Source organism: Pyrus communis, chromosome 14 (genome assembly GCF_041283825.1).
Source record: "Pyrus communis isolate YQ-2024b chromosome 14, ASM4128382v1, whole genome shotgun sequence".
NCBI lineage: Eukaryota > Viridiplantae > Streptophyta > Magnoliopsida > Rosales > Rosaceae > Pyrus > Pyrus communis.
In genome coordinates, this window is record NC_142578.1 from 24,144,533 (window position 1) to 24,162,067 (window position 17,535).

Sequence of the window (17,535 nt, forward strand, 5' to 3'; positions counted from 1 at the left end):
GCCACCTCGTCACCATTGTTGCCCTTACACCCCACCATTACCACAACCACCACTACCTTACTGCAACTTGGCCTGCAATCTAAAAGTACATACTGATTTTCAAGGCCCCTAACCATGAACGTAGGTTGACTTCTGATATGTGGGAGCAAGGCCCCCTAACCATGACCGTAGGTTGACTTCTGAACGTAGGTTAACTAGAATCATGCAAACATCCCAAGTTCTCACCTGCCCATGATTGTTCTGGAGGATTTGGGTTGCAAATCGGTTTGATACAATTTAAATTCGTGCTAGGCTCATTTTTTTATTGAACCCTAATACCTAACTTGACTGATTTCTTCACAGTTTGCCAAAAGTCGACTGTGCAATATACTGTGACATATAACGCTAACTTCACAGTAGAGCATCAAAGAAGGCCTCAAATTGTATTCAGGAACCATGATGACTATGACTTTGATACAGAGCTGGAGCTACTTACTATGATGAATGCGCTAATTATGGATATAATGCGAAAAATAGATTGGAATAATGTAAAGGGCTTGCCCCTCCTATAAAAAATATAAAAACTACAAACTCTGAATCAGCAGCAGAGAAGGACTCATGTTAAAGTTTCAGTACCAACTTGTGAGAAACTGGGACCATCTTACAACACTACTAAATAAGATAGGTTGAGGAAATAAATCGGAGAGACGGAAAGAGAAGTAAATCGCCAGCCTTGGTCTTCTCAATGGTAAAAATTACAACAGTAGGAATGGAAAAGAATACAGAAGTGCATCTGGTATGATCGTAAACATGTGAAAAAGAGGGAAGAAAAATGTAGGTAAGAATGGCTACTCAAAATACAATAATGACGTTTCCAGAAATAGTACTGAAGAGTGAAAACAGAAATAGTATGAAAGAGTGAAAACACATCGAAAAACCTATTCACCAAAATCATAAATTGAAGTGTCAGACATTGTAATCAAGTTCAGATCGAAATGTACCTCCTACAACTCATCAGCCCGATGAGTGGGTTATACAGCGACGTCTGTTCACCTGAATTTTAAATCCAAACATGAATCTCAGAAGGTTTCTTCACAATAATTTTTGAAGGACTTGCGAACAATAAACTTTGAGACAAGAGCTGCAAGGGACAATCCTGTACCAACTTCACACACTTACGAACACTTCCCACTGGGACCTCCTGAACAACCACCATTTCGGCAGCTATAACTTAATGCAGAAACTTAATAAATCATAAGACAAGATTTCTAGCTTAGAACTCCAGCCAAGGTATTGGTTCATGTTTAAGTTTGGTAAGCTACAGAAACCAATCAATTTACAGGGAATCACTAAAGGGCTGGACAACAGACAATCTCGGACTAAGCATCTACAAAATTTTCTAAAGTAATCCCAGTGTTAGATATTATGTTTAAGTAATAGGTAATAATAAGTTATAACATGATGCTTTTACAACACAAATAATTCAGAAATATTACAAAGATACAACCAAGGCCATACTATTGATTCACCAGTTTACCAAGATGTCAAATACCGAATCAGTTTTCTACTATTGACTACTAGAGAAGACTCAAATGAACCAGAAACGTAAAACAGCAAACCACAAAAAAGTAAATATCCATAGCATTATGGCAAAAGACGAGATAAGAATTTTGGTAATGTGATTTGCAACCAAATGGATGTAATTTCACATGAAGCTAAACAATAAAAGGGAATTGGGATTCCCTACTTGCAGATACAAACATGCTGAAATTAACATGTATGATCCATGACTAATCCTCCAAAGGTAGATGCCTTTCAAGCTCAGAAAGAATTTCGTTAAACGATTGAATTCTTCATACGTAGTTGGGCAGATAACTGCCACAGAAAAAAGGACTTCAGAAACAATTTCAATTAAGTAGATGAGATTACTACAAAAGCTCTTGATTAGTTCTTCATATATCTCCCTTAATCTATATTAAGGAAATGGTCTAGTCTTTTGTTTCCCCCCTTGGTTTATATACAGTTGCATCATTTACATTGGTAAACCCTAATATGATGGCACTAATCTGTCTCTGATTATGCAACTGAAGAAATTCCCAGAGAGTCCCACTTTCCTAGCAGTCTAAAGATGAATGCGGTAACTATTGTTTCGATGCTAAAATAGACCTTTTTGTATCACCCTTATAATACAGGGGGAAATATTGTGGACTAATTGGAACAATATAAAAGGCTTGCCCTCCTATCAAAAATACAATACTACAAACTTTGAATCAGCAGCAGAGAAGGCTTCATGTTAAATTTTATTACCAACTTGCAAGAAATTGGGACCATTTTCACTGTAACTACTAAATAAGTAAAACACTAGCCTTAAATCTTCTCACAGTACAAACTACTATGGTAAGAACAGAAAAAAGAACCATCTGGGATGATCATAGACATGTGAAGGAGAGGGAAAAGCAAAGGTAAGACAGACAGGGTACTAAGATCACAATAATGGTGATTCCAGAAAATGGTACTAAAATTAAAACACTGTTGTAATTAAATGCCTCTTGGCAAAAATCATAAATTGAAGTGTCAGGCATTGTAATTAAGTTCATCCAAATATATAAATCCAAACATGAATCTCAACACAGGTTTCTTCACAAAAAGTTTTGGAGTTCAAACGTGAGACGATGACAGCAAGGAAGAACCCTGCACCAACTTCACTCTTTTACTGAGTACGCTTACGAACACTCACCATTTCATGAGAAAATAAATTAACAACAGTTTAAATGCCTCTGCCCCTACGCAACAACAGTTTAATATTGAGAGGACAAACTTCATGAGAATATTAAAGGATAATAGCTAATAAAGAATGTTCATGATACTTAGCATAACTGTTAAAAAGGTTCAGCCCAGCAAATATACCATTGGGGGTCTCCTCAATGATAACCCGTTAGGGACTGTTAACTCAATGCAGAAACTTAATTAATCATTAGACGAGCTTTGTAGTCCAGGACTGAAACCGAGGTGTTGGTTCATGTTTAAGTTTGGTAAGCCGAATGAGAACTGATTCACCAGGAATACTAAAGGGGTGGACAATAGGCGATCCCAGCATACAGCGTCTAGGCAGTTCTCATCCCTGTGTTTGGTGTTAGGATGTTGAAATAATAGGTAATAAGTACTAACATGATGCTTTGAGGATAAATATTTCTCTGCAGTTATTGGTTATGTTCCTCCAAAATATTTGAACCTTGGTTTTCATTTCATGCCACCAAACCATTTACTCAAAATTCACCAATATACAAACTTTATATATCCATAACATACTGGCAAAAGATAAAGAGTTCTGATATTGCACTTTGCAACTAAACAAATGTAATTTCACGTGATGCTAAGCAATAAAAAAGAATTTATATTTTCCTACCTAGAGGTACAAGCATATTGATGTTTAATACGTCTGATCCATCATTAATCCTCCAAAAGTGGATGCCTTTCCAGTTCAGAAAGAAGTTCAGTCAAAGGAGCTGAAGTGCTATTGACAATCTCATTTTCACCTCTACATTGTAGCAATTGTTCTCGAAGACTCCGCACAAGCTCATTAAGTTTTTGTATATTTTTCTCTTGGGAGAGGATAATCTGCAGTGAAGATGAATTCAATGAGATTAAAGAACTTATCTACCAGTTGCAGCCCACCATAATTTGTAGAATTAGGCCATTATGCTACTGCAGGTATATAAGATGCAGGTAACTGAATAATACATTATCACATAACTCATAAGTAGTAAATTGTGTACGCTAAGAGAAACTTAGATTATCCAATGTGAAAATTAGCCTTTTAAGTACCTAATGCAACAAAATTCAAGAATCAAAGCCCAACCCAAAAAACAAACAAAGGTATATAATACTGCATATTTCCTTCTCGCTAAACAAATTCAAAGCCCAACCCAAAAAAAAATCAAAGATCGGTCATTTAGAGAAGGGAATTGCCGTTTGTAAGCACTTCAAAAAGCCCATCCATCCAGCAGTACCCCCTCCGTTGTTGAGTTCATGATGACTTTTTTGCAGTGCCAATAATAACTCCCATACAGAAATGGGCAAACACTTCAGATATAGAGGTCATTAACGGAAGAAGCCAATTATTAGGGGCCGTGGCATCAACTAAAGAATTTTTATCTAGATCGTTCATGCATTGTCGTAGAACACTTACTCTCTCTGGACAAGAATCAAAGCAAGGGTATCATTATGTATACAGGGCAATGTGGAGATATGAGTTTGTTATATTAACTGCTATTAAAAGTTAGAACTTAAGTCCCGAATGAAGCAAAAAAATGATCCAAAACTCAGGTATGTTGACAGCTTAAGTCTTAATCCCAAAGGCTCGCTGCATAAATTTCTGAATTTGAAGACCAGAATGACCTATTCATTACTAATTTGTCTTCTATTCCCCCAAGTAACAACATTACATAATTGAAATACATGTATATTGTTCAAACTAACACTTGTGAAAGTAAATAACTATAGATTTCCAACTCAAAATCACACGATAGGGTAGGCAAAGAAAAGAATCTGTATGTTATAGATTTCCAAAATTAGCACTCACTTTTTCTTTCACGGCTTCTTCCCTTTCAGATATATATTGTTGTTTCTTGGAGGTACTTGGACTTGGTTCATCATTCCCATATTGCTTCCATTCAAACTGTGATGTAAACACAATTAACAGGAGCAGACAAACCAACACCCATGGTCTGGACATTGTCACAGACTCAGATGCAGCGCTCACCGAAATCTGGTATACATTTCCAAAATTAGCATATCAAATATTTCATGAATGAAGGGAACTCACAATTCACAAAAAAGAGTGAGAAATTATTTAATTTGACAGCATGCTCTCATTTTATAGTTCGGTTGGACACCGATAACCATTAGGAAGAAACTTTGTCTTCATTTATCCTTCTACATTTATTTCATGTAATCATGTTTCATAACTGAGTTTGTGAAGATTTAAAGTTCTATATTACATAAGTATTTCTGGACTTAAAGATGGGTATAATTTTTTTTTTTTTCCATGGGAGCATGAAAAAAAGAACAAAAACAACAACAAAAGAAAAATGGCTTCCTTTCCTAAACATCTGAATGCTTCAGCAATTTCTGCCTTTTTTGGTTGCTGACAATACAACCCCCCAAAAAAATGGTGCCTAAATCTCAAGCATTTTACCTTAAATACACAGTAACACAAAAACCAATAGCAATACAAGTACTGAAACACAATATATGAAAGGGGGAAAAAAGGAAGAAACTTTGCAGTTAATTTTCTGTTTCCTACATTTTTCTTAACAACCAAACACGGCCTAAGAAGCAAGAAAGAAGAACCCCGTTACCCCAATCCAAGATACTACTAATAAAGTTTAAAAAATCAGTGAAAGAGAAAAGCATGGAACTTACAGATCTGAGTTGAAGAAGAAGAGTTGCTGTTGAACAGCTTGCAGTTTAGAAGAAAACCCAGATGGGTTTTGCGTTCTGGCTTTTGGCTTTCGGCTTTTAGCTTTTGCTATAATAAAGTGTGGATTTTTCGGTTGGGTCCTTGAGGCTCTGAGTATAAATTCCTTCACTAAACTTGCGTATAAACCTCTCTTTTCTCTTTAGTTGTGATTAACTTTACAGTCTCCATTTTCTGCAATTCGGTCCCTCAAGTTTGTAAAAGCTTTCAATTTAGCACCTCAAAGCTCAATTCTCACAATTTTTAATTTTTTTATACTATCCTTGCTATTAAAAAAGGCTAAATGTTCTTTAGATATTGATTCCTTGCGGACACAAAATAGTTCTTAAGGGACACGTACCAGAAAAAGAGTTGAAGAGAAAATGGAAAAGGAATAAGAAATCTTCATGATTTTGGCAACAAAATAATTTTTTTCATGATTTAATCCTATGACTTCCATATCATCATGAGGTCATTACTTATTGAGAATGACCTTCATACTTGCATGTAGTTTTTTTTTTTTTTTTCTTTCCTCCAAATCAATTGAAAAAGTCTAAATTTTTACACTTTTAAATTGAGTACAAAATTGACGTAAAATAAATCCCACCTGCAATTACTCGTAAAATAAAGTGTTGGTCTAAAGTAAAAATGCAAAATTAGATGATATCTCAAATTTTAACTCTAAAATTGTAAAAAAAGGAAAAAAAAAATTAAAAGGGGCAAAAATGATTTTTTTTCTTTTCTCGATAAGTGATTTTTATAGACTGTTTTTTAATTTTCACACACTTATTTGTATTTAAGACCATCGAATTGAATAAATTAAACAAAATTAATGACTAATATTAAACAAAGGTGTGTAGAATACATGTAATTACCAAAATGTTTGGGGGAGTTTGAACATATTGGTAAATTACAAGCACCTACTTCAAAAAAATTGCCATGAAAAAGTATAAATATCAATCTAGATTTTTTCGGAGTCCACACTGCAGAGGGAAGAAGAAAACCAGAAAAAAAATGGGGAACTCTCAGTCACCTCCTTCTCACAATCCTCGCTTCGCTTCCTCCTCTAGGTATCTCTCTCTCTCTCTCTCTTTAATTATCTGCATATACATAAATATATATTTGATTGATTGATTTGGAACTGATTGCAGAGCTTTTACTCATACGGAACTCGAAGATCTCAAATCCCTGCACGCGTCTCTGGCTGCTAAGTCGCAGAGCGGTGGTCCGTACATCTCCCCCTCAGTTTTTAAGGTAAATTAGCTTCACCCATGTCTTCGGCACTTACAATTTTCATGGAAATTCCATTTCTTTTGCTGTAAAATGATCTTTCCTCTGTACTTAGATATAGAGTTTGTGCTTTCGCAGACTTATTTCGGACTAAAGGGAGCTCTCGGAGATAGGATGTTCGACTTAGTTACCCAGCAACGCAAAAACGGAAAGCTCGCCTTTGAAGACTTAGTTATTGCCAAAGTAATTTTTTTTTTTTTCTTGAAAATCTGGTGAATTTTGCACTATTTGTTTTATATTTTTGAGTTTTATCATATGCCCATTTGCTTTATTTTGCTTCCCTTTTTGTGGGTTTTCAGGGGATTTATGAGAAGGGAACGAAAGATGACATTGAAGAATTCATATATCAGTTGTTAGACGTATCCGGGGATGGCATTGTGGGAAGGTAGAATTGGAACTCCAACTTTATCGAGAATATACGATATAGATTCATATTTTGATTGCACTTGGTTGAAGTATGTGGTTTTGTTATATCCTGTCTACAGAACCGATTGTTGCGTCCTGTAGTTTAGATTCTGTTGGTATGGTTTTAGTAAGTTTCACAGCGTGAACTTTTTCAATTTCGTGGAATAGAAACGCAACTAGCATTTGAATGATTTAAAGTTCATAGAAATAAGAACAGATATCTTAAAGTATGGCATTGTCGTATTACATGACTTGGGTTATACTTGTTACTGTGGCTTGCAATTCATAGAAGTATATGGGTGCTACGTTAAGTAGTTTAGTTACTGTTGTTTATTTTAAGTTCACAGTGTGATATTTCTTCAGATTCATTGAATAAAAACGTACAAGTAGCCCTCTTAATAATTTAAAGTAAATAGAGATAAGAACATATGGCATATTGCATGACTTTGGATTTACTTCTTGTTGTGGCTGCAGTAAGGATGGAAGAGTTTCGTGATTTCTATTTATAATGTGATAAGAAGTACCCGTCTTTGTATTCTTTTTATGTCTTGTCTGATGTATATGATATTAGGAATTTAAATTCAGGTCGGATTTGGAATGTGTTCTGGGTGCATTGTTTGACAATATATTCAATATGGACACCCCTGAACGTGGATCAAGTGCACATCAGGGCAGTGTCGATGTATTTCTTAATGCTGCAAAGTTTACTAAGCATGATGAAGGACATGATCAAGAAAGTTTGTCTCTTGAAGATTTCAGAACTTGGTGTACTCTTCTCCCATCTGTCAGGAAGTTCCTTGGAAGCTTATTGATACCTCCTCATCAAGGTTTTCTGATTTCTTTCACTTTTATCCTCTGGATTTGTTGGTTTTGCATTATAAACTGTTATCCCAATTAGTTTGGGAATCTGAATTTTGATTTGTATTTCCAATACTTTTGACATTGCCGCTCTTTGTAGGAAGACCAGGTTCCCAAGTTCCTCGACTAATGCATGTGGAAAACATCGATTCAAATATGGTGTTACTGAAGGAGGTATATGCTTGGCATATAGGAGGAATCCTTCCACAACAAGAGCTGGTGGAATGGAAACTGCTATACCACAGTTCTTTTAGCGGTCTGAGTTTTAACACCTTTTTGGGCAGCGTGTCGTGAGTATCTTGTTTACACAGTTATTTTTTATTTTATTTTATTTTTTTAATTTCATTTTGAATCTCTTAAAGTAAATTATATTTCTATTGTGAAGTTGAATATGTCCTTGTCGCAATGTGAATTTATCACTGTTCTCAAAACGAGGATTTAGATTTCTTGATACACTTTTAGAGTCAAATGGGTGGGTGTTCATGGATGTGCCTTGTTATATAGGCAATGAGCACAAATTCTGTATAATGTAGCCTGTTTTGGTTTAGATGCACAGCTACTTTGGTTTTGTTTCATTGATCTTGGGTTGAAGGGGAGATCATGTATAAAGACCGCTGAAGTGTTCCATTAAATGGTTATGCTTTGCCACTTTCCCGTCTTAGATAAAATGCTAAATACATTTTTTTTCTACTTTAGTTTCAGTCTTGTCAGTTGCTGCAACTAATTTGGGATGGAATGGGTAATTGTTCAATGAACTGCAGAAATGATAAAGGACCAACTGTGTTAATCATCAAGGATAAAGATGGTTATATTTATGGGGGTTACGCTTCCCAGCCATGGGAGAGGCATGGTGGTTTCTATGGAGATCTGAAGTCTTTTCTTTTCCAGCTGTATCCGAAGGCGTCAATATTCAGGCCAACGGGGGCAAACACCAACATACAATGGGTGAGTTCCCACTCGATCTTATAATTTATATTGCTCTCGAAATAGAAGACTTGTTTCTTTAATACGATTTAAGCATCCATTTGGTTGATGAATGTCTTAGGTCTTAGTTTCTTTCAGTTTAGAGTCAATCAACCGAACCACATCACATTGTAAAAGCTTGTTTATTCAGATGATCACCTTCGTAAATCAGTCGAGTCTGTTTCGGATTATGATGTTTTGAATTCTTCTTGTTTTGTATGCTGGCAGTGTGCTGTGAATTTCAGTTCAGAGAGCATCCCGAATGGTATCGGTTTTGGAGGAAAGGTGAATCACTTTGGCCTTTTTCTTTCAGCCAGCTTTGATCAGGGGCACACTTTCTCCTGTACCACATTTGGCTCCCCTTGCCTCTCCAAGACCAACCGGATACACCCGGAAGTTATAGAATGCTGGGGAGTTGTTACCAAAGTAGCAGAACAAGAAAAACACGCCGGTGGAAAAGGTACTGTACTGGAGAGATTTAAGGAAGACCGCCATATGCTTAACATGGTTGGGCTTGCTAATTCAAGTGAGTAAAGAATTATACGTACGTAGTTTGTATCTCCAAAACTTCGCGTTGAAAACACTTGTAGATTGAAGAGGCAGCTTGTGTTTGATGTGGTGTATGCTGTGCGAATTCATGATCGCGATTTCCCTGTATATCGAACTTTCGTTTTTCTTGTTTTGGTCTAAACGCTGTATATTTCATTTAGTCCTGTAATATTGGCGGCTCTTTTTACCAGTGACTGAGCTACAAGCCACCGGGTGCTGTCGATTTCTACTTGTCTATATCCTCGTTCCTTTCGAACGAGGAAAACATAAGCGACACTCATTTCATCAAAGCTCCTTTTACATGGAAGATGTTGATTTTTGTTTTGGGATGGATTAAGTACTAGTTTGGTATTGAGATACTTTTATAAAAAGTGAGTATAAAAAAGAAAAAAAATGCTAAGCTCAAAAAAATGTTTGGTAAAAACTTAAAAGAACTTATTTTCAGAGGTTTTAGTGAAAAAAAAAGCTGAAAATGTGAAGCATAAAAAAATGAGCTTATTCTCACAGCATAGCAAAGAAGTTTTTTTTCAAAGCACAGCAATACCAAACCAGCCCTAAGCAAAAGCATAACAAATTCTAACAAGTGGAAATTAAAAACCGATCTTCCTAATAACCTTTTGAAGTTAAGTCGCTGACAACAAATCTTAACCATACATCTTTTGTTCAATGGATAGAATTGAGTCATAGATTCCAAAATCACCACCATGCAGCAAACATCAACCCTAGGTTACAGGGCAAGTTTCGCATTTCCTAAAATTTTGTCTAGGGGATGTAGAAGAGGGCTTTTTTCGTCTAAAGGCAGGGGCTGGCTATCTCACTATACTACGAACGAGGAGGAGCATATGACGCGACAAGAAGAATTTGTGAGAGAGGAGCAAAGTGGGCATCATCGTGACAACAAGACATGCTTAAGTTATTTGCTAGCATTGGAAAGCCATTGTAGGACTAACCCAAAAGTCCACAATGGCGCAAATCACACCAGATGCAGTGGTTCCGGGACTTAATTCGACAATCTTTGGACAGTATAACAACCCAGTTAACAAGGAGGACATGGCAAAAAACCAAAGACACTACTGCTTATGTATTTACGGGAAGGAAAAAGCAAAACCGGCGCTGGTGTGGAAGCAAGAGACATGACTGAACCAAGCATACAACAATGATACTGATAGCGACAACTGATTAAACTAACCATTTTAGGAAGTAAATTGAACAAATCACTACAGCCTACATGCTGAATGTCAAAGTAGACTGAATAACGCATGAAAAATCAACAATAAGCATCAAAATCGGAATCACAAAGGTTCCAAATTCCAACAGATCAGAAACAAAGCCATAACATTGTTTCTGAGATCAAACTAATCATTCCCGACAACAGCACAAACCAATACCACGACCATAAAATTCGACACCAAATCGTAATCGAATCACATTCTTGAAGCCGAAAGCAACAGTGATATTAACCGAAAGAAGCAACAATCATCACCAATACGATTCATCCGACGAATTCAATAAAATGCAACATTTTCCATTCTAAATGCAAATTTGACACAATCCCATAACAAAAATGTCACACGCATTACATCCACAGTAAAATTAAACACATAACAAACTTCTTCCTAATTCAAAAACCAAATGTAATATAGCATCAAAACCCAATCATTCTCCGTTTTAGTACCTCCTGGGTGCACCACGCCCGTACCCGAGATTCTGAGTCTGAGCTTCCGGGTCGACCCGCTTGACACCAGGCATGTCAGCCATACCGAGAGCGGAGAGCATGTCGAGGGTCTCCTTGTCGACGGAGATCTCGTCGATCTTGATGGCGGACTCCTCGGGGACAAAGTCCATGCGGCGCTCGCGCTCCTCCTCCTGCAGCTTCAGGGAAATGCCACGGACCGGGCCCTTCTGGATCCGCTTCATGAGGTGGGTGGAGAATCCGGCAATCTTGTTGCGGAGGCGCTTGGAGGGGATGATGGCGACTTCCTCGAGGATCTTCTTGTTGGTGTGGAAGTCCAGGGTCATGCGCGAGTAGTAGCGCTCGATCACCTGGCGGGAGGATTTCTTCACTGTCTTTGTGCGGACGCGACCCATGGTGGTGGTGGAATTGCGCGGCGGAGCAGGGAGGAGACGAACGGCGGGTGAGTGTGTGTGCTCGTGAGAAAGGCAAAAAGAGGGTAAGGGAAGGGAAGGTAGGGTTTTGGGATATTTATAGGAGATCTCTGTTGGTGGGTTATATGAGGTTATTGGGCTAAATTACTGAATTTGGGGATGAAATTGGGCCACTGTATTGTCAAAATCCTGGGCTTTATTTGTTAAATTGAGTCTGTTTGGGAGAAAAACTTATATATAAAAACTTTGTCGTGATATTTTGATCAAATAATGCATTGTTATGTAGAAAATGCTTACACATCGTAATGCAATATTGGATCGAAATTTCATTTGGCAGTTAACTCATTCCATATAAATCATTCTCTTGTTTGGAATTTTGCTAATGGAAATGTTAACAATCAAAAGCTTTTCTGATTACGTTTTACTTAAAAACGCTTTAGGTTATAGAAACTATTTTTCTGGAACATAATCTATAAGCTATTGGGGCTAGCAAGTTCTTATTCTGGAAAAAAAAAGACCTAGATTTTTAATGGAAAAAGAAAATTCAGTATGTTTTTAACTAAAAAGTACTTCTAGCAAAAGCACTTATCAATAGAAATACTTTGTACAAAAGCTGGCTCAAACAATCAAGTGGATGAGGGTGGGGAATATAGATTAGAATATTACTAGAGAGACCACATAGTTACACCATATTCATTCACTGACGTGATATGTATACTCATCACTTGACGCATCATATGGTATATTAGCTAATACGGTACAAAGTTTCCCTAGCTTCGTAATGTGAGTTTAGATCAAACTATTGTTGTGTATTGTTATGATATCTATTGTAAGACTTCCATTTTATTTATGTGTATAGTTTATGAGGGTAAACTAGAGAGTTTAGGTAACGACTACTAAAGTTGAGTTTAGGAACAAGAAAACTACGTTTCGAATAAAATTTCTCTGCGTAATAGACACTTGTTATTATTGGACTTAGTATGGATTAAATCTAATTTAATCATAATGGAAGGAAATTATTTGAACTCAAGTTTTGAAGTAAGAGGTAGTTTTATTTATTTTATTTGTAGATGACACTTTAGTAGTGGTGGACAACAATTATGTCCATGTAGCCTGCTAGAGTTTTGATCCTCACATATCCCTTAACAATTCAACTCGCTAACGGCATGTTTGTTAAAAGAAAGAGATGTAGTTTATTTTGATTAGAAAACTAATGGTAACTGCTACCTTGATAGGAGGAGCAATTATCAACCTCTATATACACATCTTTGGTCTCTCTTCTCAAGTTAACCAGTTCGACAAATACTCGTCCTATCTACAGTGAGAACTATGAGGAACTATGAGAGAAGAAGATTGAATACCACCGTTTCAAGATGGCTCTTTGGAAAATCTTTATATTGAACTAGTCTTTTGTATTAGGGTTTTGCTGCGTGTGGTAGTTTTGCAGACAAGAATTACTGTTTGTATAGAAAGCTTTATAGCAAATGCGGTTAATGCCTTTATTGGATTATAGGGTTTATGCTTTATGGCTTTCATCTATTATATTGTAACAAGAAAAAGAACAATTTATTTTACATTCATTAATTTATGTTACATAAGAAACTTTGGAATAAAAGAAAGGATATTGCTTGAATCTTTACATACAAGGAGAGATTTAATTCTCCTTTAACGACAATGTGACATTGATCATTTCTCAATACAAATATTGTCAAAATCAGAATCGTTTACTAATTATCTTCATCATCGTCAGAAGACCATCTTTTAAAAAAGTTAATTTGATTTTGAAACATTTATTAGTTATCCATATGAATCAAACAAATTAAAACTCGATGATAAGACTGCTCCTATAATCGTCAAATTGAGGTCTCATTATAATATTTTCAAAAGGTTAGGTTTAATACCCTACGCTGCACATAGGCTCGCTCCTGTTGGACTTGGTCACCAACTGGAGGTGCAATGGCGGGAACACCCACCTGATATACTCTCGGATGTGCTAGTGCAAGATAGTTCTATTTGATTCCCCTTAGTCCGATTATTTAAGCGTTTCGATGAGGATAGTTACTTCTAAGCTTGTAAGTGCGGGACACTCTTTTTCTCTTAGACCAGAAGGAATCTCCGGCAAGATTTTTATTGAGGCTCAGTTATGCACCCTATCCTCATTTTGCATTGTAAGTTTCCCTCTTTTCAATGAATATCGTATTTTCTCTCAAAAAAAAAAAAATTGATACTATAAACTGATATTTCACTTAAATCATAAGAGTGCAAGTGTAATTAACTCGTTACAACTCATTAGGTCAGTGTTTCATAAAAGAGAGGATGACGAGTTTTGAAATGAAGATTCATACTTCAAATAGAGAAAGCGCGAAGGATCAAAACATAGCAGACTAACTAGTAGTAGCACAAGAAATGAATAATGCTTACAAAGCCTGGCTTGAGGACATTAAATTCCTCAAAACCATACTAAGAGACTGATTAGTGGTGCTATAACCTCCATCCACAAGAAGGTTCAGTCCGTTCACAAATTTAGACTCCTCACTCGCCAAGTACACGGCAGCCTCCGCCACATCCTCTGCCCTCGGCACCGCTTCTTTCAACACCGCAGAAGCGCAGATCAACTTCTCGACCGTATTTTTCTCAATCCCCATAAGATTTGTCAGCAACGGGGTTGCCATGGCACACGGAGATATGCAATTGACTCTAATCCCATGCTGCCCCAACTCCACACACAAGCTCTTCATAAGTCCCACCACCGCGTGCTTTGACATGGTGTACGCGTGTGTAGACTCGCCGCAACTAGCTGATGCCACGCTCGAAGTGAAAAGAATGACACCTTTTTTAGCAGCGATCATTGCCCTAGCAGCATGCTTGGCGCCCAAGAAAGCTCCGTAGACGTTCACATCAAACACCTGCTTGAAGTTCTCGGCATCAGCTCCCAAAATCGATGGGTCCAATTTGCCGGATATGCCTGCATTGTTGTACATGATGTCAAGCTTTCCGTACTTTGACAGAGCCACGTCTACAACATTTTTCACATCCAAATCGATAGTGACATCGCAACGTATGTACGAAATGGACTCTCCGTCTGAGTTGAGTTCTTTGCAGAGGGACAGAGCTAGTTCATCTTGGACGTCGGCTATGACGACTTTTGCACCATGGAAGACAAACAATCTTGCAGTGCTCTCTCCAATTCCACTAGCACCTCCAGTAATAATTGCGACTTTGCCTTCTAGCCTGCAAAATCAATGACGACAAATGAGACGTATGTTAATAGATGTAAAACTTAGAGATTCGAGCTCTGGACCTCAAGTGTAGGGTTATAAACAGTAATATATTAACCACTTGACCCTATAAACACCTGCTCGAACTCTAGATGTTGAAACGGGACGAAGACTAAGCGTACCTTTTGGGACTCGGAACCGGAACTAGTGAGGAAGAACCGCTCATCATCTTAGAATTCTAGTGACTGACGCAAATGTATGGTGATGCTTGAGGCATGAATCAAACAGTGTATGTGATGTACGTCTATAAATAGCATGGAAGTATTGGATGGAGTGAGAAATGCTGGTTAGGTCGCCGACAAGTTAACGCAACCCGATTTGAATGCATGTGACAGACAAATTCTGGGTTTGAAGCTTTTAAATTTTGTTTGGAAGTGTTCTTTCTTTTCATGCTTAGGTTGCATTTTTTTTTTTATTTTAGGATTCCAATTGTATATACAAATCGTGGGGTTAAGTACGCTTGCTTTAAACAAGAAAAAACTTAGTCAGAGATAAAAGCCGAGCAGAAACGTCCCAGTTACTACCAGATGAGGAGATATTGCAAATCAAATTGCCTGGCAAGGATCACAGGGTATGGAGGATTATATTTGTTTTTTCTTTTTCCTGGACCACATTTTGTCCTGCATAGGATTAAAAAATAATGGGTTTGACTTAATTGTCGACAACCCTTGGGATGAATTTAATTTTTTTATATTTTCTGCATGTTAAATTTGGGGTAGATTAATTGCATTTGGAGAATCAGAGTGACTTTGAGTTCAACTATTATAGTTTTTGTTGCAGTATTCAGATACAATATTAGGATAGTGCAGATGCATAAAAGGCTGTCTGTTAGTGGATCGAATATTTTTTGTTATTTTATCTCAGTGCATGCAAATTAAACAATTCAGCAGAGTCAGACTTGTAGTGTGATTAACTTTAAAGGTCTAGAACGGTTCACCACTAATATTATTGGTATTGTTTTTAATTTAACCACTTATTACTAGGTGCAGAGTTTTATCTTAAAAGACCTTGATGATATTAGGGATGGAAACTCCTATATATTAATCATATATTATTTTGTTATATTCTAATGTGAGATCATATTCTTCAACACGCCTCTTCATGAGTGGCCCCACATGGGGTCGCTAGGGAAACCAATTCCTATATTAGGAGCTGGTCAAGTCATTATACTTGAGCTAACGCTAATCTTTTCGAGAGTCTAATCAGTCTGCATTCAGTCACTGGAGCTAACATCAATCTTTTCAAAAACCCATTCAATATTCAGTCATTGGAGCCAATGTCAATCTTTTGGAAGACCCAATCGTTCAACCAATACTTTAAGCTGGAGCTAGCGAAACTTTTCAAAAACCCAATTTAAGAAAGCAGATTCAAGCCCAGTAACTCAAGCCCAAGACGTGTAGAAAGAATAGCATGTACTATGATAAGCTTTATAAGCCTAACCTCGTTCACCATCAATATTGCCGATATTATTCCCAAGATCACATTCATCAACTGCATGCATTAGTAGCTTCACTGGAACAATTTGCTCCTCTTATGCATTCAAGTTCGAACATCTTTGTGTTATGTAGTTCGTGCAGTTGCTTCTTCGCATCATTATTATTTTACACACAATTGTCACATAATGTAGCAGATTATTCAATTATTATGACGAATGAGCGCCGTCGTTTCCTATGACCAAATTGAATCATGTTCTCAAGTGATTGTTCAAATGTAGCCATGGCCTAATTAATAAGAAGCCTCGGCGTCTATCTATGAATCTCTAACTTGAACCAATAAGGAAGGAAATGATTTCTGCTCTCTTTTCTCTTTATGCTCTCAAGTGATTGTTCAATTGGTACACGAATCTAAAGCCTGAGTCCATTAACAGTTGGGAGCAATTAGAGTGAGAGTTCTTGAACTTCTTTTGCAACACACATCGCACCGTCAGCATGTTGGAGCTCACAAGTACAAAGCTATGGAAGGACGAGCCAGTTGTTGACTACATCAAGAGATGGAGCACTCTAAGTCTCGACTGCCAAGACAAACTCTCAGAAATCTCCTTGATCGAGATATGCTTACAAGGCATGCATTAGGGATTGCACTACATTCTTCAAGGTATCAAGCCCTAGACTTTCGAAGAGTTAGCTACTCGCACCCACGACATGGAGTTGAGCATCGCCCATCATGGGAAGAAAGACCCGATTGCTGATTACAGAAAAGACAAATTCTTTGGGCAGAAAATGGACAAATCCATGAGGGAACCTGTCAAGGAAGCGATGGTGGTTAACATAGCTCCCGTTAAAATCTCTACACGAGACAAGGTGAAGCGGACTGAAGTTTTTTGTGACCAAGAGAGGCATAAACGCACTTTAAAGGAGTTTGATGAGAAGACTTATCCATTCCCCGACTTCGATGTGGTTACCATGTTAGAGGACTTGCTCAACAAAAAAATGATCGATTTACCCGAGTGCAAACGGGCGGAAGAGATGAATTGCACCGACAACCTAAGATAATGTAAGTACCATCGCGTCATCAGTCACTCGGTTGAAAAGTGCCTTGTGTTGAAAGATCTCATCATGAAGTTGGTCCAAGAAGAAGTCATTGACTTAGGTCTTGATGATGTGTTGGAATCAAATAATACCACCGTCACTTTTGGCTCATTCAATTCAA

At 37.3% G+C, this 17,535-nt stretch overlaps 4 protein-coding genes across 6 annotated transcripts; 1 reads left to right on the forward strand and 3 right to left on the reverse strand.

The window, feature by feature from the left end:
• Positions 1-1,008: 1,008 nt before the first annotated feature.
• Positions 1,009-5,589, reverse strand: LOC137713721 (uncharacterized). Of its 2 annotated transcripts, XM_088684104.1 has the most exons (4): positions 5,404-5,589; positions 4,562-4,747; positions 3,386-3,597; positions 1,009-1,032 (listed from the first exon to the last, which is right to left on the reverse strand). In XM_088684104.1, exons 2-3 carry the CDS (start codon positions 4,712-4,714, stop codon positions 3,430-3,432), a joined length of 321 nt encoding a protein of 106 aa, XP_088540230.1. In that variant the 5' UTR covers positions 4,715-4,747; positions 5,404-5,589; the 3' UTR covers positions 1,009-1,032; positions 3,386-3,429. The 2 variants fall into 2 exon arrangements, with proteins under 2 accessions (XP_088540230.1, XP_068309163.2); XM_068453062.2 differs by lacking the exon at positions 1,009-1,032 and having other exon boundaries at positions 3,203-3,597; positions 5,404-5,584.
• Positions 5,590-6,360: 771 nt separating this feature from the next.
• Positions 6,361-9,792, forward strand: LOC137713115 (TLD-domain containing nucleolar protein). 2 transcript variants are annotated; one of them, XM_088684103.1, is made up of 8 exons: positions 6,361-6,507; positions 6,589-6,691; positions 6,783-6,910; positions 7,027-7,112; positions 7,718-7,959; positions 8,091-8,280; positions 8,752-8,935; positions 9,182-9,792. In XM_088684103.1, the coding sequence occupies exons 3-8, from the start codon at positions 6,842-6,844 to the stop codon at positions 9,485-9,487; spliced, it is 1,077 nt and encodes a 358-aa protein (XP_088540229.1). In that variant the 5' UTR covers positions 6,361-6,507; positions 6,589-6,691; positions 6,783-6,841; the 3' UTR covers positions 9,488-9,792. The 2 variants fall into 2 exon arrangements, with proteins under 2 accessions (XP_088540229.1, XP_068308473.2); XM_068452372.2 differs by having other exon boundaries at positions 6,806-6,910.
• A 1,214-nt stretch (positions 9,793-11,006) lies between these two features.
• On the reverse strand, positions 11,007-11,690 carry LOC137712574 (small ribosomal subunit protein eS17w). The gene has a single exon (XM_068451666.2). It carries the CDS (start codon positions 11,588-11,590, stop codon positions 11,171-11,173), a length of 420 nt encoding a protein of 139 aa, XP_068307767.1. The 5' UTR covers positions 11,591-11,690; the 3' UTR covers positions 11,007-11,170.
• A 2,316-nt stretch (positions 11,691-14,006) lies between these two features.
• On the reverse strand, positions 14,007-15,055 carry LOC137712036 (short chain aldehyde dehydrogenase 1-like). Its single transcript, XM_068451183.2, has 2 exons — positions 15,009-15,055; positions 14,007-14,839 (listed from the first exon to the last, which is right to left on the reverse strand). The coding sequence occupies exons 1-2, from the start codon at positions 15,053-15,055 to the stop codon at positions 14,026-14,028; spliced, it is 861 nt and encodes a 286-aa protein (XP_068307284.2). The 3' UTR covers positions 14,007-14,025.
• Positions 15,056-17,535: the final 2,480 nt, after the last annotated feature.